This window comes from Lutra lutra, chromosome 9 (genome assembly GCF_902655055.1).
Source record: "Lutra lutra chromosome 9, mLutLut1.2, whole genome shotgun sequence".
Classification (NCBI taxonomy): Eukaryota; Metazoa; Chordata; class Mammalia; order Carnivora; family Mustelidae; genus Lutra; species Lutra lutra.
The window spans coordinates 86,898,448-86,922,608 of NC_062286.1; the positions used below are offsets into that span (position 1 = coordinate 86,898,448).

General features: G+C 44.1%; 1 protein-coding gene across 4 annotated transcripts in view; it reads left to right on the forward strand.

Moving 5' to 3' along the window:
- Positions 1-24,161, forward strand: part of NCK2 (NCK adaptor protein 2) — a 156,680-nt gene that overhangs the window by 100,515 nt on the left and 32,004 nt on the right. For 3 of the 4 annotated variants that reach the window (XM_047744700.1, XM_047744697.1, XM_047744698.1), the window contains one exon: positions 9,452-9,693. In XM_047744700.1, the coding sequence (XP_047600656.1) occupies positions 9,468-9,693 (226 nt within the window). In that variant the 5' untranslated portion in view covers positions 9,452-9,467. The remainder of the gene's footprint in view (positions 1-9,451; positions 9,694-24,161) is intronic. The other variant, XM_047744699.1, reaches the window with a different exon arrangement.

The following is a 24,161-nucleotide window of genomic DNA, read 5'->3' on the forward strand; positions in this document are numbered from 1 at the left end:
GGGAAAGTAAGCCCATATGTCCATCGCCGGTTGAATGGATAAACAAAATGTGGTCTATCCATGCAATGGAATATTTTTCAGGCTTAAAAAGGAAGGGAATTCTGACACTTGGTACAATGTAGATGAACCTTGAGGACTTTATGCTGAGTGAAATAAGCCAGGCACAGAAGGACAAACACTTAAACGAGTAGTCACATTCATAGAGACAGAAAGTAGAATGGTGGTTGCTGGGGGTTGGGGGGGTGAGGAGCGATGGGAAATTAGTGTGTAATGGGTATCTGGTTTCAGTTTTAGAAGACAGAGAAGTTCTGGAGATGCAGGTTGTCCAAGTGTAATGTACTTACTACCACTGAACTGTACTCTTAAAATTAGTTAAAATGGTAGATCTTCCATTATGTGTATTTTACCACAATTTTAAAAAAGAAATCGTGTGGCAGATTGTGTGCTTGAGCTTCTGCTGATACTGTAATTAGTCTTTAGAAAGTGGTCAGAGCTGCTCTGGGTCATGAGGGCAAGCCCCGGGGGCAGGGGGGAAACACTGGTGGTATGCACAGCCAGCAGCACTGGGAATAGAGGCCCAGAGCAAGAGCCCTGGGGCCAGCAGGGAGCTCGCTTGCAGAGCTCCAGAGGTGGGGAAGGGGCCAGGAGCACCAGGGAGGAGCAGGCAGCAAAGGAGAAGAAGAAAAAAAGCCCAGCGACCTCCCCTCTTCGGTGTTGTTTCACTGGCCGGTTCTCTGGAATAAACCTCAGCACACACTGTAAATTTATGTTTTAAGGGGCACCTGGGTGCTTAGTCAGTTGGGTGTCTGCCTTTGGCTCAGGTCGTGATCCCAGAGTCTTGGGATCGAGCCCGATGTCTGGCTCAGGAGCGAGTCTGCTTCTCTCTCTGCCCCTCCCCGCCCCATGCATTCTCTCTCTCAAACAAATAAAATCTTTAAAATATTTATGTTTTGGAAATAACTTGGCTACACCTATTTGTCTGTAAAATGTATTGTGATAAATACTGTGGACACATGAAAATTCTCTCTAGGCTGAATGCAAGCAGATATCATCTGTATTAGCCCCAGCAGGAGCTAGGGTGTATCTGTGACCCATGGGGATCTCTTGGTAAAACTTTCAAAATAGGATTGATGGCACTACGGCATCTCAATTTTGTGACACTACCTTAGAGCATTGGGTATTAACTGTTATTTTAAATTCTCTCACTGTTTTTAGCTGAAACTGTCAAAATCTAGGGTGATGTATTTTTGAAGCCCCGCAAAGTCTGCATTGAAGTCTGGTGAGTCCTGTGATTGGCGTCCCATGACGTAGCGGGAGCAAGAATGTCTGCCACGCATCCAGCATGGACCAGGTAGCGGGTGCTTCCTGTGGATTGTTTCATTTCATCCTCACAGAAGCCCCGACCCCACCGCCAAACACAGCAGTGGAGGTCAGAGAGGTCAGGCAACTTCCCCCAGCGTCACCTGCCTGGCTGGTGTTACAGTGCATTTCAAACCCTAGCCTTCTCCAGCTGGAGAGGAACAATCACAAAGGAAACTTTGCAAATTCAGAGACTTTACAGGCCACAGGCTCTGTCATCCAACAGAATTAGCAGCAAATCATAAAAAAGACCTTGTCCTAAATAACCCGCGGGGCTCTCAGTGTGTCAGAAGCCTGAGCCCTGTCCCTTTCCGCCCTGCTTAGCCAGGAACGGCTGCAGGGAGGTGGCCGTCTGCTTGGGGCAACACCAGTGGGCCTGCACTGGCACCAAGGGAGGAACTGAGCTCTTCAACTTTATGTTTGGGAATCGGGGAAACGTCCCTTGCAGCTGGTCTGCCTTTGCCCCTCCTCCAGTGGGTTGTTAAAAAGCCAACAAGGCCTTCCCGGACGGCACCTGGAAGACCAGGAGCATCTGGTCTCTTCCTCCCTTAGGATTTTTGCTTACCCATTTATCAAAAAGAAAATTGAAATTTGGTTCTCATGTGTCCGTATCTGCCTTGCCCTCCGGATTTCTTTCTCTAGACATGCTGTAGAATTCTGCTCCCGGCAAACACTTCAAGGCCAGAGAGGATAACGGATATAAACCTTTGGCTTCAGACCCCTGTCCAGGCCATTTACAGCCCTGTGGATTTGGACAGGTTATTTAATTATGCCCGAGGATGATCGGTCACTGACGATACCTGTAGATGACCTCTGTTTCAGAAGGTTGCCGGAAACATCTGACAAGCTCGCGCATACACAGCAGTGTCGTGTAGGGATGAGGGGGATGGCTTTGCTCACCTACAAGCATGCACCCTTCAACCACCCAGCTGGCAGCTTCCATTGGCACCTCTCCCCTTCTTCAGTAAAAAGGTGCAGCGAGCCTCGCGCCACTGTTTATTTTCTCTTTTATGTGTGGCGCATTTGTGTGCCTCGGTGAAGTAGTAAGACCTTGACTCTTGTCATGGCTTAATTAACTTACTGTGAGTTGGAACAGCCTCTGGATTCCATATTGTGTCCTACTTAAAGTTGAAGTGTATTAGCTGTAATTACTGATCCTGCTTGTAAAGAGCCACCAACTGGCCTTTCTGTTCCCCCACAGGGTACCACACATTCCTGCCAACTCCTGTCAAATGAGTTGGCATCTGGCAAGTCTTTTATCTACAGCACAACTTGAAACTTTAATAAGGAAGTTAGAAGGTACTTCATTTGCTTCTGGGACTCTTTCTTTGAGTAGATCTCCTTAATGCAAGTGTCCTGTTTTTAAATATTTGCCGATAGACACCAAGGGACAAAGGCATTATAATACAGGTGGGAAAATCCAGAAGGTGTTCCCTTTGGGGACTGACCTTAGTGGAATTTACTCACTGCATGGGTTTGCTGTTGTGGCTTAACTCAGCCCACACTTAACCTCTTCGCATTTCTGGAGGTCAGAAATCCCATACCTGGGCTCACAGGGCTAAAATCAGGGTTTCTGCAGGGCTTTGTTCCTTCTGGAGGCTCTAGGGGAGAATCTGTTCCTCACTTTTTCCAGCTCATGGAGCTACCCTCTTCCCTTGGCTCACAGCGCCTTCCTCTGTCTTCAAATGAAACAGTGTAGCGTTTCCAAATTTCTGACTGTTCTGCCTCCCTCTCCTGCTGATAAGGACTTTTGTGACTGCTTTGGGCCCCCTGGATAATCCAGGATAATCTCCCCTTCTCAAAATGAGCTGATGAGCTCCCTTAATTACACTCTGCTATGTAATCTAGCACATTCGCGGGTTCGTAAGATAGGAGGTTTGGGATACCTTTGGGGGTCTATCATTCTTTCGTTCCTCATCTGCTAAAAGCCTATATTTGAATGACTTTCCATAATAATAAGTTGACTACATTGAAGGCATGAAATATTACAAAGGAAAAAAAGTCCTTTAGACCTGTAGTGAAATACATTATTATTTGAGTAATTCAGACTATATGTTGAAAATCAAATTTTTTTTGCATAGTCTTACTTTCATTTCCTACATGATTGCTCTCTACACTATTTGCCCATAGACACATATATTTTGATAGGTCTGTATCCACGTGTGCACATAGATACTTTTCTGAAATTCCAAGTTAATATTCTGGGGGTAAGGAGTTACACCTTTTTGGTCTGTCTACTTATCTATCTATTTATTTTGCCTTAAGTTTCAGAAATCCTGTTCTGTCCATGTACGGTTTATATTGCAAAGTGAAATTGGCAGTTTTTCAAAGCTCTGTGACTCCGGTCTTTTCTGTTGTGAGCTAAATTAGTTTGTTCATAGAAGCGTAAATGAGGCAGATGTATATGTATATGTATTTCTTTTAAAAATTTTTAAGAATTATTTTTATTCAGAGAGAAAGAGGATATGGGGGGAGGGGCAGAGGAGGAGAGAGAAAGAGAGTCTTAGGTAGCCTCTGTGCTGAGGGCAGAGCCCAACGCGGGTCCCTCTTATGACCTGAGATCATGACCTGAGCCAAAACCAAGAGGCGGACACTGAACCGGTTGAGCCACGCAGATGTCCCACAAGGCAGTCGTATATTAACCTTGAATCATCAGTCCTCCTTATCCTTGAACTTCGCATCAAATCAGGTGCCTAAAGCCCAAACAACCACTCTCACACGGTGGGACAGGGTTGTTTTTTAGAAAGAAAATAGGGTCCTTGATATTTTAGGAATTAGTGAAAACTTTTGAGCTAAGAAAGTTTTTATAGCTATTCTAGACTTTTTTTTTTTTTTTTTTTAAATCTTCTCCCACCTAAATCTTGAAAAAAGCAGCTTCATTTGCTAGGTTCTTTGAGTGTTCCTTTTATCCAGTATGACATGAGGTTCTTGCTAAGCTCTATTCTATAGCGGCCACATGGCATTTAAGATAGGATCTGGCTGTATGATATCAAATATGTGGTTCTTCTTTCTGTTGGTTCGACCTACATGATCACTTAATTAGCTACAGTTAACAAAGGCAAAAATGAGATTTCTTGAACCTCCTAAGCTGAAGTGATAAACGTGCCTACTTTTTGGGTGCTGATCTCTCTGATACTTAGACTAAATCAAAATACTGTCTCACTTAACATTCAGCAGTTAGAGTGTACTTTTTCAGACTTTGTTCTGTTAAGGCTTCTTGCTATTAGAAAATTAAATCTAATTTTGGTATGGAATAATCTTGATTCAGCTGCATTTCTTTCTATTCCAGTATATCCCACACACTATAGCAACTGAAAGAACGTGGCCTCCTGTTGAGCCCCTGAGCAAAAGGGATGGGATTTGAACTCTTGGCCAACCTGGAGTTGCCTCCAGATGGGCCTCGAGGTGGCTTTTCTGACCTGTGTTGGCGAAGTGAAGGAAAATGAAACCTCTGCTGGGCTACAGGGTGATGTGCGGGGTGGGGGAAAGGTACAGAACTTCACATTGAAATGGCTTAAAAACAAACAAGTAAACAAACAAAAAACACAAAACAAAACCAGAGGACACCCAAAGGAGCTCTCTTGCACTGCTGGTGGGAATGCAAGCTGGTGCAGCCACTGTGGAAAACAGTATGGAGGTTCCTCAAAAAGTTGAAAATAGAAGTACCATATGATTCAGCAATCACACAACTGGGTATTAACCCAAGAATATAGAAACGCTAATTCAGAGGGATACATGCACCTCTAGGTTTAGAGCAGCTTTATTTATAGTAGCCAGCTTATGGAAGCAGCCCAAGTGTCCCTTCAGCTGATGAATGGATAAGGAAGATGTGGTATACATATACAATGGAATATTACTCAGCCATAAAAAGTGAAATCGTGCCGTTTGCAATAACATGGCTGGATCTAGAGAGTATAATGCTAAGTGAAATAAGTCAGAGGAAGACAAATACCAGGTGATTTCACAAAAGAAACAGGCAAAAGGGAAAAAAGAAAGACAAACCAAGAAGCCGACTAATGAGAACACACTGATGGTTACCAGAGGGGAGGTAGGTGGGGGGATGGATGAAATAGGAGATGGGGATTAAGGAGGGCATTTGTCATGAGCACTGGGTGTTCTTTGGAATTTTCAAATCACTGTCTCATACACCTGAAACTACTGTTATGCTGTTAACTAACTGGAATTAAAAACGTTAAAAAAAAAAAGATATCCAGAGATAACATTCTGCTCACTTTTTATTTTAAATGATTTTCTGGAATCATTATTCTTAATTCTCTTGCTTAGTATTCTTAATTCTTTTGCTTAGACCTTTCTATCCTGGAGAGCCCCCCTCTGACTCCACTGACCACCCACCCACCCATCTTCTAAGACTGAAATCAGCCGCCTTTCCCTTTTCCCCACATCCCGGTTTCCTGCCATGCACCTGGTTCAGCATCACCTCCTTCCCTCGCCCCTGCTATTACTCCCATCTCGTCTTTCCATTGGGACTGCTGTTGATTGGCTAACACTCAGAAACCCTGGAGTAAGGCATTTATTGATTGGTGGATTCTATTACCTTTGGGGTGAGGTGGTTATTGATTGGTGGACTCCATCGGGGTGAGGTGGTTGTTGATTGGCTACCGTCTAAAGCACAGGGACAAAGCACCTGTTGATTGGCTGACCTCGTGAAGTTTTTATAGTGATGGGAAGCTGTCGTAAGTCAATTAGAATAGGTTTGTAACCCATTGCTATCATTTTCTAGGTGCGAGGGAACTTTTTATTTTCACCTGGTCTAGAATCCTAGATTTCCTGGATTGGAATAAGCCCATCAAAATGCAGGGCACACATTAGACCCTCACCCAGCCACCCACCCCGAAAGGGGGCACATGAGCACTAATTTGGGAGTCGACAGACCCAGGGCTCACATCCTGATTCTGTTATACACCCATCACTTAATCTCTGTGATCTTCAGTCTCCTAAAACATACCAACTTCCTGGAAGGTGGGTGTTCTGGAGAGTAAACGAATTGACTTGTGTCAGGTACCCATCACGCATTCAGAGTTCTCGTGAATCATCCGTAGTCTGATGACCCACGGAAAGTATCCTGAGGTGGCGTTTGGTGACTCAGTTCCCTCTTACTTGGTTTTTCCCTTCTAAGACCTGCCAGAAAGATGAACTGTAAAAACCTGATGCTCAGACCTCACTCCTCAAGATTCTGATACCATTGGTCTGTGTTAGAGCCGTGGCACCACACGTGTTTAAGCTCTCAGTGATGTTAGTGTACTCTGCCAAGCTAGCTCCATACTTGACTGCTGTTCATGCAGTTAAATCACGCCGGAAAGTAATAAATTGCTCTGATTGGTCTTATGTGATGGGCTGGTCTTGTTAAGAACTCTCTTGAAAACTGTGTAATTAAGAGACAAACCTGGTATTCAAATGGGATATTCTCTGACCCTCAATCCTATTACTGCTCTCATTATTATTTAAAAAAAATAAAAGAAAGGAGAGAAAAACCGCCTTTATGACTTTGAAAAGTTTAACCCTGACAGAAAGGTCAGGAGAGAGAGAAATACATAGTAGGGCCTGGAGATTTCCCAAAAGTATGTAACAAAATGGTCTGCAGCTTGGAAATGAGTGTTGTGTGAAACTCTGTCCTCTTGAATGTTACATACATCATGCATAAGGTTTATTAAATATTTCCTCCTTCCCGAAAGGTTTGTTATCTCTAAATTTGGAAGTTAATTCAAGAAACAGGAGAACATGTATTATTTATAAGTCTCCTTAGCATCCAGTAGAAAGTGTCATGTTACTTAAAAATGGTGTTCATGCCTCCATGGAGCCAGTGCACATGATTCCCTCTATAATCCTAAAGTCATCCATAGAAAGGGATGAGGAATTGTCTCTGTCAGAGGGGAAGAGAGTTTTAGTCAGTAGTCTTTCCATTATCCCTTCCTTCCAAGTTTTAAGGAAACGCAGTCAGTCGAAGGACTGAATTTCAAAATTTTTTGCTGGAAGAAATACTGGGCCATCTTGTACCCAAAAAGTACAGAGCTGCTGACACAGTTGATAACTATATTCATTTCAGTCATTCAGCTATGCCTCTGCTATTTATTACTTCCAGAACTGTCTTAACTAGATATATAATACACTATATTTATTTCTGGTTTTCATAAACTTTATATTTTGCGATGGTTCACTCTTGGTGTAGCCTGTTTTATGGGTCTCGACAAGTGTATAATGACATGTATCCACTATTAAAGTATCATACAGAGCGGTTTCACTCCTTTAAAAATCTTACGCTCCACCTGTTCATCCCACCTGCCTCCCTTGCCCCAGCAACTGCTGATCTTTTTACTATCTCATTGCTTTGTTTTTTCCAGAATGTCATAGAGTTGGCATCGGTAAAGAGAAAAAATATTCGTGACACTTGTTAAAGAAGGGTGAAGCAGGGGTGCTTGGGTGGCTCAGTGGGTTAAAGCCTCTGCCTTCGGCTCCGGTCTTGGTCCCGGTGTCCTGGGATCAAGCCCCACATCGGGCTCTCTGCTCAGCAGGGAGCCTGCTTCCTCTTCTCTCTCTGCCTGCCTCTCTGCCTGCTTGTGATCTCTGTCTGTCAAATAAATAAATACATACATACATACACACACACACACATACACACACACATACACACATACATACATACATACGAAGGGTGAAGCAGAAGTTACTGAGAGGCATTACTGCAGGGGAGTTACATTTGGGCTTAATTCTAGATACAAGAAGGAAAAATGGCAGTTCATAGCCAAGGAGTAAGGTAGGCCATAGTTGAATGGAGTTACTGAGAGGAAACAGGAGGGATTCTGAGTAAACTGACCTGATAGGAGTCTTCCTGAAGGTAAGCCAGGCAATGGGGCATCACCTGGGTAAGAGTGGAGGATTCTGGCTAAACCAGCTTGGCAGGATTCTTGGTAAAATTGGGACACGCAGAGACAAATGTGGAAGTGTAGACGTTGAGGCCTAGTCTGGGAAGAGGATTCAGAGGGGCCTGACTAAAGTTTGGTCAAGGAAAGGGTCTTTGTGAGAATGAGACCGGGGTGGCCTTTATAGAGTGGCTTCTTTCCTTAGCAGTGCCTTTCCATGGCTTGATAACTCATTTCTTTTTATCACTGAGTAACATTCCATTACCTGGATGTACCACAGTTTATTCATTCACCTCCTGAAGGACATCTTGATCACTTCCAAATTTTGCCAGTTATGAGTGCCCAGGTTTCAAGAGTAATTTTATTTTATTATTTTATTTTGTTAAATATTTTATTTATTTGAGAAAGAGAGGAGTAGGGAAAGGGGCAAAGGCCAAGGGAGAAGCAGACTCCCCACTGAGCAGGGAGCCTGATTCGGGCCTCGATCCCAGGACCCTGAGATCATGACCTGAGCCGAAGGCAGATGCTTAACTGACTGAGCCCCCCAGGTACCCCTCAAGAGTAATTTCATATGTATGGAAAAGTTGCAAAGATAGTGCAGAGCATTCCCATATATCCTTTCCTCAGTTTGCTATCTAGTGCTAACATCTCCCACAGCCATGGTACATTTGTCAAAACTAAGGGACAAACACTGGTATGTGTTACTATTAACAACATCTTGTTGAGATTTCACTGTTGTTTCCACTGATTTCCTTTTTGTTTCAGGAGCCCGTCCAGGATACCACATTTATTTTAGTTTTAATTTATAAGAGCAGTTTGGGTGCGTGTGTACATTAAGTGCACTCGTAAAATTCAGCAGATCTTGGGACACGGCTATAAACATAGCTACAAGGAGCTGCTGTTACTTAATCAAGTGAACACATTTAATTATGACATCGTTACTTAGAATTTTTGGAAAGTTTGTTTTCAGTTTTGGCCCAGCAAGCAGATTTCCCAGTATACAAAATGAGGATTTGTTTTCTTAAGTTGCCGTCTCTAAACAGAATACTAAAGCATGCTGAAAGAAGGTCATCTTAAGGTCATTTTGAGACCCAGGAGGAAATCGGTTGCCAAGTTGTAATAAAAGCTGTCAGTGCATAATTTTTCAAGTTGATGCGCAGGGTGAAGTGTTTGGTTGGTTCTCTAATGAACGTCTCCAAATGTTTTGCTGGCAGAAGGACTCCATGAAAGATGACAGAAGAAGTTATTGTGATAGCGAAGTGGGACTACACAGCCCAACAGGACCAGGAGCTGGACATCAAGAAGAACGAGCGCCTATGGCTGCTGGACGACTCCAAGACATGGTGGCGGGTGAGGAATGCAGCCAACCGGACGGGCTACGTGCCGTCCAACTACGTGGAAAGGAAGAACAGCCTGAAGAAGGGCTCCCTGGTGAAGAACCTGAAGGACACGCTAGGTGAGTGCGCCCCACGCCGGAGGACCTGGATTAGAGCTCAACTACTTCCTGTTAGGCAAGGCGAAGAAGCCTGGTGTTTTTGGAGGGGAGAGCGTTCATCCTTCTAGTTCATGTGTGTGTGTTTAAAAGGGTCTGTTTTAAAGTTGACCTCTTTCTAATTGTCTTTGGAGAAATACCATGCTTGTCTTTTCCTGGAGATTTTGGAGTCTGGAGTCTTATGGAGGTTGACACTTGTGTGTGGTAGGGATCCCTGCATGTGTCTCTGTCTCCTGGCATCCATTTTCTGGAGGTTCCTCGTGGGGAATGCCAGCCACTCTGCCCGCATCACCGCATCAGGTCTTCTGTGTCTCACACAACCCTGTCCACGCACCTTCATGCATAGAGTGGGAAGGAGCGAAGAACACTTTGAACCGGGTGGGTTTTTCCCCCCTCCTGGACCGATGATGCCCATACCACAGTCCTGGCCAGTGTTAGCTCAGGTGGCCATGGGCATGCCCCAGTATGATGCCAGAGGCTGACAGCTGTCACTCAGGTGGGGACCAATGGTACCTCAACCCAGTTGGTTTGTCACCCGGTTTTCTTCCCACGTGCTCTGTATCCCAACGTGACCCAGACCACCTTGAATCACCTCAGGTTGATGGTGTCCCCCTTGTCTAAATGCGCATACCTGATATATTTACAGTAGTGACTGCTACAGATGATGTGTGGCAGATACTGAGGGCCTTGCCAAAGAATGATGAGCCCCGCCGCCATTTGCAAAAGTTAGTGTTATTCCTTGTATGAGTCTAATGCGGGTCGTACCTGAGGCTGCTGGTCATCACTTAAGAGTTTGCTATAAAATAAGTCAGTATTATCACCTGTGTTACATTTACTTGACTTTTCCCTTTTTCTTTGTAACAGGAGGATTTGTTTCATGTGGGGTGGGAAGGGAGCAGGTGGGAAAGCTAGAAAGAAAATGATACACCGAATGTAGTGGGTGTGGGGAAATATTTGTCTAAAATTTCATGTAGTGTTGGAGGGTCTGCTCAGTCTCTCTTTAGATCCACTGAAAGACTTCATTTATTGGGTAGTGTTTTTGTGTTAGTGCTTAGGTTATTTTTGTGACGTGGAAAGAGAAATGAGACATAGGCCTGAGTATGAATCACACCAGCTATCACAGAGTCTGAGGCTGATGTAGAAATTTCATTTTGCATGAGCAGTCTGATTCTTTTTCCACTAACCTGATACTCCTATAATTTTTTTCCCAGGCAGGTCACTTGAAAGAAACGTTGTTGTCCTTTACCTATAACTCTTCATTAACTGTGGTAGAAATGCAGTTAGCATGAACAGATAAATACCTGAGCTTAATTTTATTTATTTTTTTCCAATTTCAGCCTCTCGCCCTCCAACGTACCTTCTTTGGGAGCTGTTAAACATCCTTGACTTGTTTTGTTTTCTTTCTAATCCATTTTTTTAAAAAATGTATTCTTGGTATTATAGTAAAGAATGAAATACTGAGAAATTGAATGAGATGATTGGAAGGGAAATAAGACAAAGAAAGCATTCTGAACTATCTAGAAATTCCCTGGAATACCTTGTCATTTTTTTTTTTTCCTTTCACTTGGAAGAATGAGAAAAGACAAAGCCTCAAATTGAAACCATTAACCAGATGTCTCTCTCTATGTCTACTTTTTCTCGAGCTGTAATCCGGTTGGTGTGCTGGGAAACTGTGGGCTCTCAGCATAGAGGAGCTCACTCCACCAGCCCCTCCCAGAGCAGGGTGTTGGGTACTGGGTGCTGGGGGTACTGTGGGCTCTCAGCATAGAAGAGCCTCACTCCACCAGCCCCTCCCGGAGCCGGGTGCTGAGTGCTGGGTGCTGAAGGTACTATGGGCTCTCAGCATAGAGGAGCCTCACTCCATCAGCACCTCCCGGTGCTGGGTGCTGGGGGAACTCTGGTCTCTCAGCATAGAGGAGCCTCACTCCATCAGCCCTTCCCAGAGCTGGGTGCTGGGTGCTGGGGGTACTGTGGGCTCTCACATAGAGGAGCCTCACTCCACCAGCCCCTCATGGAGCTGGGTGCTGGGCCACTGCCCCACCCCTGACAGATGGCCACCAGCTCTGCCAGAACACTTCTACCTCAACAGTCAGCCAGTTCCATTTTTGCAGAACACAGATTGCTCGAAAGCTCTCCCTTAAATAGAATCGGAGTTTGCTCTTCTTTAACTTTTTCCCCTTCGCTCTCAAGAGCTGCCTGAGGAACGTGTGCTCCTCTCCTGGAAGGTGATAGCTAGCTCCCCACCAGGCCTCAGTCACAGTTCAGGCGCGCATCTGCTTGGACACATTTGTGCTAAGCGTTACATGTTGTAAAAACCCAAAATTATATTTCCAACATCAGTATCTGTGGAGGGATGCTCCCCCCGCCCATTTTTGTGTATCTTTATTTTATGTTCACCATGCTGCCCCGAAGCCTTGCTTTCATTGCACCGAAAGAGACGTTGGTATTCTAGCCTGAGTTTTCCACTGCCCTCTTGAGCAGTACCAAAGGGAAGGGAGGCTCCCCGGCAGGAAATCCCCACAGTGGAGGGACTTCTTAATTCCCCACAGCCGGGCCTGCCACGGCATCATTGTCAAGGAAGGTGAGAAAACCCGAGGCCCGTCCTGCTTCCCACTCGTCCCCATGGCTAAAAAGATTGGAGCCAAATGTCTGTGGCTCCCTGCTTAAAGTGTTGTCACCAGCATGCTGTCACAGTTACAGTGTGGTTTTAGTTGGTGATGCAGCCGGCAGCATTTCTCTCTAGGGCGTATTAGAAGGAGTGAAAATTATGTGGAAAACTACCTGGCATTGTGTCAGGCTTCCAGTAGTTCCTCGTGGTGTCATCCACCTTTGTGATTTTTTTACGCTATGGAAATCCACCTGATGCCTCAAGCCCCAGAGTAAGGTTTCCCTGGCAGGTGCCTGGTTTGGAACAAAATAGCACTGGACTCCTCAGCAAAGTCATGGTGTTATAAATGTGTTTACATCTCTGCTGCAGAGAACTGGAACTCTGTGGAGTTCCCTCCTCCTTTCTCACACTCAGTTGCTCTGTTGAGGTCAGTGGAAAATTCAATTTAATCACATGCAATAGTTCATTAGGTTAACTTTCCAAAAAGCAGTACCTTTGACAAAAAGATATCTGTTAGGAAAGGATTAACATTCTTTCTTTTCCTTTAATAATTTATAATTGACTAAAACACTATGAGCTCTTATTTGCACATGAGCAAAACATTTAGATACCGGATCCCCTCTCATATTCAACTTTTGACCATGAATAGTCAAAGAGAACTTTTCCGCAGATAACAAGGGGCAATTGTTAAGAACCCTTTCTGCCTGGCCGAGCCCACTTGATATTCTGAAGGGCTCAAACCATGCAGCTCTTTGCTCAGTGGTGAGGAGCATTGCTGGTCTACAGTCTGGCCTTGACATTGCTGCCTCGCTTATTAAATCATGCGGGTTAGGTGTTTTAAAGCACCGTGCTACATCTTTTGAGATGGGGAAGCTGCTTCCAGGGAGGTATTTTTCAAAGATTTTCCCTCAGACTACTGAAGAACAGTTTTTGTTAAAGCTTCATGGGAGCAGCTGGGACCCAGCAAAGCCCCAGAGGTTAACTCTGTTCTCAGTGGTTCACTTAAGTCCCCGTGCTGCCTCGGGTTACCCAAAACGATACAGTTCCATCTAGAAGCTACCAGCAACCTCCTCGGGAGGGTTTGTTCCAAGGCACATGTGTTCATTGCTGACCACTTCCCTGGGAGTGTGGAACTAGAAGTGACCCACTCCCCACAGTTGTTCCCTTAGCATTTGTCCCAATGTGACCATACCTGGGTCAGTTAGCACCTTACCAGTGATTAGCACCCAGACTCCCACCTCTGATTTCAGGCCAAACTTGATTTCAAGCGCAGGATTCCAGGCCAGACCTGGGAGCAGAGGGAGGCTCTCTGATGCTAACTAACTGTAAAATAGCCCTTGGACCCTTTTGAGCTCATGCTTTTAGATAGGGAGGGGGTAGTTCCCATGGGTGAAATTCACAAGGCTCTTAGATTGACTGGGATTGACTTTGGGTGGTGAAGTGACTTCCCCAGGAACATACTACTGCTGGTCCTGGTGTGGGGCAGAGATGGGATTTCAACTCAAGTTTGAATCCAAATCCAAGTTGAATACCCGGGTTTAGTGAGTGGGCATTGTGATAGAATTCCATTGCTGAGACAGGCAGTTAGAATATTAGGGGGGATTTTATTGATATCTAGTCCTTTATTTTAGAGGCGAAAAACTTACTAGCAAAACTTGAATGGGATCAGAGACTTGGGCAATAATAATGTATTGACGTTAACTTCCTCATTTGGTGGTTATATTGTGGTTGTGGAGGAGAATGTCCTTATTTGTAGAAATATACACTGAGCATTTAGGTTTGTTGGAACATCGTGTAGACAGGAGGGGCTCTCAGATGGCTCAGGGAAGATGATATCTCTGCACCATTATTGTAACTTTACGTTAAAATGAATGGACAGATAGATGTGTTTTAGGGACCACCCCCAAGGCTCGAAAGTTGGCTTGTAGCAGAGGAGATAAAACTTGAGCTCCCCCCACACCCCCGTCCAATTTGTCTAGATATCTACTTACCCTAAATTTGGCACCAGCCTTTCAGAGATCGAGTTATCACTGAGCACCTGTTGCCATTGGACTTAAAACATAAAAATAATACCGGGTGTAGATGTGTCCAACCGACGCTCATCAGAATGGTTGCCCACAGTACTTAATTCAGAACTTTTCTGTAATTATCCAGAATTCTCTCCTTGCCACTAGCTCTCAAATGAGGGAATCTGTGCTGCCGGCTGGATGAGCCCGGACCGTTTTTGAGTCAGTTCATTGTGTGCTTTTTTTTGTTGACGTAGTGATGGGGAGAGTGATGGTCAGAAGTGATCTCCTGGGCTCACCACCTCTGTGACTATGTGGACTATGAGGGAATTCTCGTTTCAAGACCACAGGATTGTGGATCTTTGCCATGCTTATAAATGTGCTCAGTCGCCTTGAGCCAGGGCAGCTGGTCAGTTAAAAATGAGTGGTGAGTAACGAGTGCCCCAGCCCATGGTGTGGGAGCTGAGCCTGAGTCTATACTGTCCCTCCCTTGCCCTGTCCCTGGGAAATCCCTTTGGAGCTGCTTTATCCCCTGCTGAGCAACCTTTGAAAACAACAACCAAAGCCTTTGAAATAGAGATGCAAACATTATGTGGGGATCAGCATGGTGTCATAAGGTGTGGATCAGAAGTGTGGGAGCCTGGCCAGATGGCATTTCATCTGGTGGGATATGAAGAAAGGATAAGGTTCATTCCCTGGCTTTGAAGTTTGTGTGAACTGGGAAAATGTCACCAGCACGAATAAGCAGCCCTCAGTCAAGCTGTGGGGCTGTGTCATCCTGTGTCATTGGGAACTGCAGTGTGGGCCTCTGCCCTACCCTTCATGGAGCCATATGCATAGTGGTTAGGATCATCTGTAAAATGGGATAAGTGACTGTCTCCTGTGATCCTTGACAATTGAAGTCATTCAGTGAAGGATACCCAGGCTGAGTGGACCCTTGGGAGAGCAGAAGGGGCTTCAGATGAGAACAAAAGCCAAGATTTGGAGGCTGGAAGCCAAATTGTGTTGGAGGACATTCAGGGAGCTAGTTGGACTGGGGTGAGGGAGAGCATAGGGGTGTCCTCAGGGATTTGGTACCCCACACAGCTGGCCCTGAACACCAGGCCTGGTACCATTTAGAAAGGGAACCCCCAAGAGTTGTCATGTGGTACACAGAGATGTCCATCAGGGCGTATGGGAGGCAGCGTGGTCCTGGTCCTCAGAAAGGGTCTGGACGGGGGCCTGTCTGTCTGCAGGAGGCTGGGAATGAGGCCTCAGGGCCACCCTGGGGTGATGTCCTAAGTCCTGAGCTCAGCCCAGAGGGGATTTCACAGGAAAACCCCAGGCTCAAGTTGAGTGGGTGTGAAGCAGCTAGGAGAAGTATTAGCACAGACGACTCCAGGGTTCTAAGCCTGAATGAATGTCCAGCAGAGAATTCGAGAAGTAGGAAGAGAAACGGGGCCATGAGGACAAGACCTGTTTGAGTTTGAGTGACAGCAGGACACCTGTGGAAACATGCAGTGGGATGCTTCAGGCAAAATTCAGATGCTTGTGATAACATACTTCCTATTTTTAAGGGAATTTTAGTTTTGGACTTCTTTTTTTTTTTTTTTTTTTTAAAGATTTTATTTATTTATTTGACAGAGAGAGATCACAAGTAGACAGAGAGGCAGGCAGAGAGAGAGAGAGAGGGAAGCAGGCTCCCCGCTGAGCAGAGAGCCCGATGCGGGCCTCGATCCCAGGACCCTGAGATCATGACCTGAGCCGAAGGCAGCGGCTTAACCCACTGAGCCACCCAGGCGCCCATTTAGTTTTGGACTTCTATATAAATATTTGTATCCAGGGCCCGCAGTGGAGACCTGGCATTTCTTCGGTAGCATGTTAGGGACCTCAGATAGGCTGTCAGTGTTTCTGCTGTCTTGAGGACTGGTCCCAGGCCTCCAGTCCCCTTGGGAGTGTGGTCACCACAGCCATGCCCTGGCAGAAGAGCCTTAGGGCTCCCTGAGCCCTCATTCCCCATGCTCCTGACATTCCCTGCAGGAAGGGCCCCCCCCCCCCCCCCCGCACCCCGCAGTCAAACCAAAAGCGAATGCCGCTGAAAAATTCAGACCGGGACCCCAAAGCGGATTTCATGTGCACGCTGCCAGTGATCGGAGGGTAGTAACCCTCTCTCTGAGTGCCTCGTTGTGCCCTATAGCATGCTCAGTGCCCGCATGCATTTTTGTTTTCATCTTCACAGTAACTCGAAGAGGGGCATGCTGACACCCTGGTTCCCCGTGTGAAAACACGGACACCGGGAAGTTAGGGATGTGCCCAGGAGCACGCAGTAAGGGACAGGGTTGGAATTCACATCACGTCTGCCCAACTTCAGCCTCAGTTGTTGATCAGCTGCTAGAATTGGGGGTTCAGATCGGGCAGGGTTGGGGACACACACACAATGCCTGCCAGTGAAATCCATCCCTCCCCGGGTCCCTGCCCGCACAGCCCTTGTGGTTTCCTGCCGCTCTTGCTCTGCTAGGGGACCAACTCCTTCAGTGAGCATCATTTTCTCCCTGACCCAAGGGAGTCACTTAGTAATTCTGTCCCGTTGCTTCTGTGGAGGTGAGCAAGAGCCGTTCATTACAATGATTTAGAGGCCGAATGTCACAGGAACGTGTCTCCTTGTCTGTACATTGATTATTTTATTTCGGGAGCCGTTTCTCCAGCAGCAAGCCTGTAACCACCTGTACTGGGCACATACATTTCAGCCGTCTTGGCCACTCACAGTTTCTTGGACGACCCAGGTCTCTGCAAACAGGTATTCCTCAGCCTTGTAATCTCTGAGATGCTGGTACTTTTATAAAACCACCACCTAATGCGGCATTCTTATTTTTAAAAGCCTGGAAAATATGAGAAAAAACAAATCACCTGTGATCTCCTCACCCAGAGCTCATCGCTGGGTCTGTAATCATCTGTGTTTGTTTTCTCAGTATTTATACACATATGTAATCAGAATCACGTAGCGTAGGTGACTTCTTGCTGTTACTAATACTAGCTATGGTGCTGGCGTTAGTCCAGGAGATACCGCGCTCTTCCCACAAGGCACTATGCTGGTATCAGCACATGCTGGAAGGGAGATTGACCACATGAGTTTTTTTTTTTTGTTTGTTTTTTGTTTTGTTTTTTTTTTTTTCAGCATAACAGTATTCATTATTTTTGCACCACACCCAGTGCTCCATGCAATCCGTGCCCTCTACAATACCCACCACCTGGTGCCCCCAACCTCCCACCCCCCACCCCTTCAAAATTCTCAGATCGTTTTTCAGAGTCCATAGTCTCTCATGGTTCACCTCCCCTTCCAATTTCCCTCAACTCCCTTCTCCTCTCCATCTCCCCTTGTCCTCCATGCTATTTGTTATGCTCCACAAATAAGTGAAACCATATGATAATTGACTCTCTCTGCTTGACTTATTTCACTCAGCATAATCTCTTCCAGTCCCGTCCATGTTGCTACAAAACTTGGGGATTCATCCTTTTTTTTTTTTTTTTTTTTTTTTACAGCTTTATAAACATATATTTTTATCCCCAGGGGTACAGGTCTGCGAATCTCCAGGTTTACACACTTCACAACACTCACCATAGCACATACCCTCCCCAATATCCATAACCCCACCCCCTCTCCCAACCCCCTCCCCCCATCAACCCGCAGTTTGTTTTGTGAGATTAAGAGTCACTTATGGTTTGTCTCCCTCCCAATCCCATCTTGTTTCATTTACTCTTCTCCTCCCCCCTCGACCCCCCATGTTGCATCTCCTCTCCCTCATATCAGGGAGATCATATGATAGTTGTCTTTCTCCGATTGACTTATTTCGCTAAGCATGATACCCTCTAGTTCCATCCATGTCGTCGCAAATGGCAAGATTTCATTTCTTTTGATGGCTGCATAGTATTCCATTGTGTATATATACCACATCTTCTTTATCCATTCGTCTGTAGATGGACATCTAGGTTCTTTCCATAGTTTGGCTATTGTAGACATTGCTGCTATAAACATTCGGGTGCACGTGCCCCTTCGGATCACTATGTTTGTATCTTTAGGGTAAATACCCAGCAGTGCAATTGCAGGGTCATAGGGTAGTCCTATTTTCAACATTTTGAGGAACCTCCATGCTGTTTTCCAGAGTGGTTGCACCAGCTTGCATTCCCACCAACAGTGTAGGAGGGTTCCCCTTTCTCCGCATCCTCGCCAGCATCTGTCATTTCCTGACTTGTTAATTTTAGCCATTCTGACTGGTGTGAGGTGATATCTCATGGTGGTTTTGATTTGTATTTCCCTGATGCCGAGTGATATGGAGCACTTTTTCATGTGTCTGTTGGCCATCTGGATGTCTTCTTTGCAGAAATGTCTGTTCATGTCCTCTGCCCATTTCTTGATTGGATTATTTGTTCTTTGGGTGTTGAGTTTGCTAAGTTCTTTATAGATTTTGGACACTAGCCCTTTATCTGATATGTCATTTGCAAATATCTTCTCCCATTCTGTCAGTTGTCGTTTAGTTTTGTTCACTGTTTCCTTTGCTGTGCAAAAGCTTTTGATCTTGATAAAATCCCAAAAGTTCATTTTTGCCCTTGCTTCCCTTGCCTTTGGTGATGTTCCTAGGAAGATGTTGCTGCGGCTGACGTCGAAGAGGTTGCTGCCTGTGTTCTCCTCGAGGATTTTGATGGATTCCTTTCTCACATTGAGATCCTTCATCCATTTTGAGTCTATTTTCGTGTGTGGTGTAAGGAAATGATCCAATTTCATTTTTCTGCATGTGGCTGTCCAATTTTCCCAACACCATTTATTGAAGAGGCTGTCTTTGTTCCATTGGACATTCTTTCCTGCTTTGTCGAAGATGAGTTGACCATAGAGTTGAGGGTCTATTTCTGGGCTCTCTATTCTGTTCCATTGATCTATGTGTCTGTTTTTGTGCCAGTACCATGCTGTCTTGATGATGACAGCTTTGTAATAGAGCTTGAAGTCCGGAACTGTGATGCCACCAACTTTGGCTTTCTTTTTCAATATTCCTTTGGCTATTCGAGGTCTTTTCTGGTTCCATATAAATTTTAGGATTATTTGTTCCATTTCTTTGAAAAAAATGGATGGTACTTTGATAGGAATTGCATTAAATGTGTAGATTGCTTTAGGTAGCATAGACATTTTCACAATATTTATTCTTCCAATCCAGGAGCATGGAACATTTTTCCATTTCTTTGTGTCTTCCTCAATTTCTTTCATGAGTACTTTATAGTTTTCTGAGTATAGATTCTTAGTCTCTTTGGTTAGGTTTATTCCTAGGTATCTTATAGTTTTGGGTGCAATTGTAAATGGGATGGACTCCTTAATTTCTCTTTCTTCTGTCTTGTTGTTGGTGTAGAGAAATGCAACTGATTTCTGTGCATTGATTTTATATCCTGACACTTTACTGAATTCCTGTACAAGTTCTAGCAGTTTTGGAGTGGAGTCTTTTGGGTTTTCCACATAGAGTATCATATCATCTGCGAAGAGTGATAGTTTGACTTCTTCTTTGCCGATTTGGATGCCTTTAATTTCCTTTTGTTGTCTGATTGCTGAGGCTAGGACTTCTAGTACTATATTGAATAGCAGTGGTGATAACGGACATCCCTGCCGTGTTCCTGACCTTAGCGGAAAAGCTTTCAGTTTTTCTCCATTGAGAATGATATTTGCGGTGGGTTTTTCATAGATGGCTTTGATAATATTGAGGTATGTGCCGTCTATCCCTACACTTTGAAGAGTTTTGATCAGGAAGGGATGCTGTACTTTGTCAAATGCTTTTTCAGCATCTATGGAGAGTATCATATGGTTCTTGTTCTTTCTTTTATTAATGTGTTGTATCACATTGATTGATTTGCGGATGTTGAACCAGCCTTGCAGCCCTGGAATAAATCCCACTTGGTCATGGTGAATAATCCTTTTAACGTACTGTTGAATCCTATTGGCTAGTATTTTGGCGAGAATTTTTGCATCTGTGTTCATCAAGGATATTGGTCTGTAGTTCTCTTTTTTGTTGGGATCCTTGTCTGGTTTTGGGATCAAGGTGATGCTGGCCTCATAAAATGAGTTTGGAAGTTTTCCTTCTATTGCTATTTTTTGGAACAGTTTCAGGAGAATAGGAATTAGTTCTTCTTTAAATGTTTGGTAGAATTCCCCTGGGAAGCCGTCTGGCCCTGGGCTTTCGTTTGTTTGGAGATTTTTGATGACTGTTTCAATCTCCTTACTGGTTATGGGTCTGTTCAGGCTTTCTATTTCTTCCTGGTTCAGTTGTGGTAGTTTATATGTCTCTAGGAATGCATCCATTTCTTCCAGATTGTCAAATTTGTTGGCGTAGAGTTGCTCATAGTATGTTCTTATAATTGTCTGTATTTCTTTGGTGTTCGTTGTGATCTCTCCTCTTTCATTCATGATTTTATTTATTTGGGTCCTCTCTCTTTTCTTTTTGATAAGTCTGGCCAGGGGTTTATCAATCTTATTAATTCTTTCAAAGAACCAGCTCCTAGTTTCGTTGATTTGTTCTATTGTTTTTTTGGTTTCTATTTCATTGATTTCTGCTCTGATCTTTATGATTTCTCTTCTCCTGCTGGGTTTAGGGTTTCTTTCTTGTTCTTTCTCCAGCTCCTTTAGGTGTAGGGTTAGGTTGTGTACCTGAGACCTTTCTTGTTTCTTGAGAAAGGCTTGTACCGCTATATATTTTCCTCTCAGGACTGCCTTTGTTGTGTCCCACAGATTCTGAACCGTTGTGTTTTCATTATCATTGGTTTCCATGAATTTTTTCAATTCTTCTTTAATTTCCTGGTTGACCCATTCATTCTTTAGAAGGATGCTGTTTAGTCTCCATGTATTTGGGTTCTTTCCAAATTTCCTCTTGTGATTGAGTTCTAGCTTTAGAGCATTGTGGTCTGAAAATATGCAGGGAATGATCCCAATCTTTTGATACCGGTTGAGACTTGATTTAGGACCAAGAATGTGATCTATTCTGGAGAATGTTCCATGTGCACTAGAGAAGAATGTGTATTCTGTTGCTTTGGGATGAAATGTTCTGAATATATCTGTGATGTCCATCTGGTCCAGTGTGTCATTTAAGGCCTTGATTTCCTTGTTGATCTTTTGCTTGGATGATCTGTCCATTTCAGTGAGGGGAGTGTTAAAATCCCCTACTATTATTGTATTCTTGTCGATGTGTTTCTTTGATTTTGTTATTAATTGGTTTATATAGTTGGCTGCTCCCACGTTAGGGGCATAGATATTTAAAATTGTTAGATCTTCTTGTTGGACAGTTCCTTTGAGTATGATATAGTGTCCTTCCTCATCTCTTATTATAATCTTTGGCTTAAAATCTAATTGATCTGATATAAGGATTGCCACTCCTGCTTTCTTCTGATGTCCATTAGCATGGTAAATTCTTTTCCACCCCCTCACTTTAAACCTGGAGGTGTCTTCGGGTGTAAGATGAGTTTCTTGTAGGCAACATATAGATGGTTTTTGTTTTTTTATCCATTCTGATACCCTGTGTCTTTTGATTGGGGCATTTAGCCCATTAACATTCAGGGTAAGTATTGAGAGATATGAATTTAGTGCCATTGTATTGCCTGTAAGGTGACTGTTATTGTATATTGTCTCTGTTCCTTTCTGATCTACTACTTTGAGGGTCTCTCTTTGCTTAGAGGACCCCTTTCAATATTTCCTGTAGAGCTGGTTTGGTATTTGCAAATTCTTTCAGTTTTTGTTTGTCCTGGAAGCTTTTAATCTCTCCGTCTATTTTCAATGATAGCCTAGCTGGATATAGTATTCTTGGCTGCATGTTTTTCTCATTTAGTACTCTGAATATATCATGCCAGCTCTTTCTGGCCTGCCAGGTCTCTGTGGATAAGTCTGCTGCCAATCTAATATTTTTACCATTGTACGTTACAGACTTCTTTTCCCGGGCTGCTTTCAGGATCTTTTCTTTGTCACTAAGACTTGTCAATTTTACTATTAGGTGACGGGGTGTAGACCTATTCTTATTGATTTTGAGGGGGGTTCTCTGAACCTCCTGGATTTTGATGCTTGTTCCCTTTGCCATATTGGGGAAATTCTCTCCAATAATTCTCTCCAATATACCTTCTGCTCCCCTCTCTGTTTCCTCTTCTTCTGGAATCCCAATTATTCTAATGTTGTTTCGTCTTATGGTGTCACTTATCTCTCGAATTCTCCCCTCGTGGTCCAGTAGCTGTTTGTCCCTCTTTTGCTCAGCTTCTTTATTCTCTGTCATTTGGTCTTCTATATCGCTAATTCTTTCTTCTGCCTCATTTATCCTAGCAGTGAGAGCCTCCATTTTTGATTGCACCTCATTAATAGCTTTTTTGATTTCAACTTGGTTAGATTTTAGTTCTTTTATTTCTCCAGAAAGGGCTTTTATATCTCCCGAGAGGGTTGCTTTAATATCTTCCATGCCTTTTTCAAGCCCGGCTAGAACCTTGAGAATCATCATTCTGAACTCTATATCTGACATATTACCAATGTCTGTATTGATTAGGTCCCTAGCCTTTGGTATTGCCTCTTGTTCTTTTTTTTGTTGTGAATTTTTCCGCCTTGTCATTTTGTCCAGATAAGAGTTTATGAAGGAGCAAGTAAAATACTAAAAGGGTGGCAACAACCCCAGGAAAATATGCTTTAGCCAAATCAGAAGAGATCCTGAATTGTGAGAGGGGGAGAAAGGGGATAAAAAGGGGTTCAGAAAGAAAGAAAAAAAAACTATTAAAAAAAAGAAAGCCGATAAAGAAAAAATATAAAAGAGGAAAAAAAATATATATATATTAGATAAACTATTTAAAAAACGTTAAAAAAAGAAAACGGTAAAAGTTAAAAAAAATTTAGCAGAAGAAGAGAAAAAGAAAAAAAATTGAAAAAGAAAAAAAAAATTAAATTAACTGCAAGGCTAAAAAATCATGGGGAGAAAGCCATGAGTTCCGTGCTTTGCTTTCTTCTCCTCTGGAATTCCGCCGTTCTCCTTGGTAGGTGAACTTGGTCCTGGCTGGGTTTCCCGTAGATCTTCTGGGGGAGGGGCCCGTTGTAGTGATTCTCAAGCGTCTTTGCCCCAGGCGGAGTTGCACCGCCCTTACCCGGGGCCTCGCTGAGTCATCCGCTCGGGTTCGCTTTCGGGAGCTTTTGTTCCCTGAGCGCTTTCCCTTGAGAAAGTGGTTGATTTTCTGTTTCTGGAATTGGGGTTCTTCTTCTCTTCAATCTCCCATTGGATTTGTAGGTGTTTGCAATCTTTAGATAAGCTATTTAGCTGATCTCCCGCTACCCGAAGTAGTCTCAGCCTGCTACTTCTCCGCCATCTTGACTCCTCCTCGACCACATGAGTTTTGATGTACACTTGCTGGCTGTCAGTGGCCAGGGGGCTCCCTGAGTTCTGAATATTTTATCAACTGTGCTAGAGGAGAAGCTGATTCTTTCCGGTGCGCCTGTCACAGAAGAAGTTTGTTTCCTGAGTGGAATGTTCTTCAAGAGTAAGAAGATCACTTAAACATGATTCCAGTAGGAGCTATGTCACTCTCTGAGGAACCTGTTCTTTGTTTCAAGAAAGTGCAAAGCCAAACCATTTCCCACGAAAAGTTTGTACATAACATGTGGAAAGACTAAGGTAACTTCTTTTGATCTTTTTTTTAAAATCCCAGTTAGGTAGCGTACGGTGTTCTGTTAGTTTCAGGTGTATAATACAGTGATTCAGCACTTTATCCTCCATCACCCAGTGCTCATACGACAGGTGCACGCCTCAGTCCCCATCACCCATTTGAACATTGGACTCCTCCAGCCGATTGTC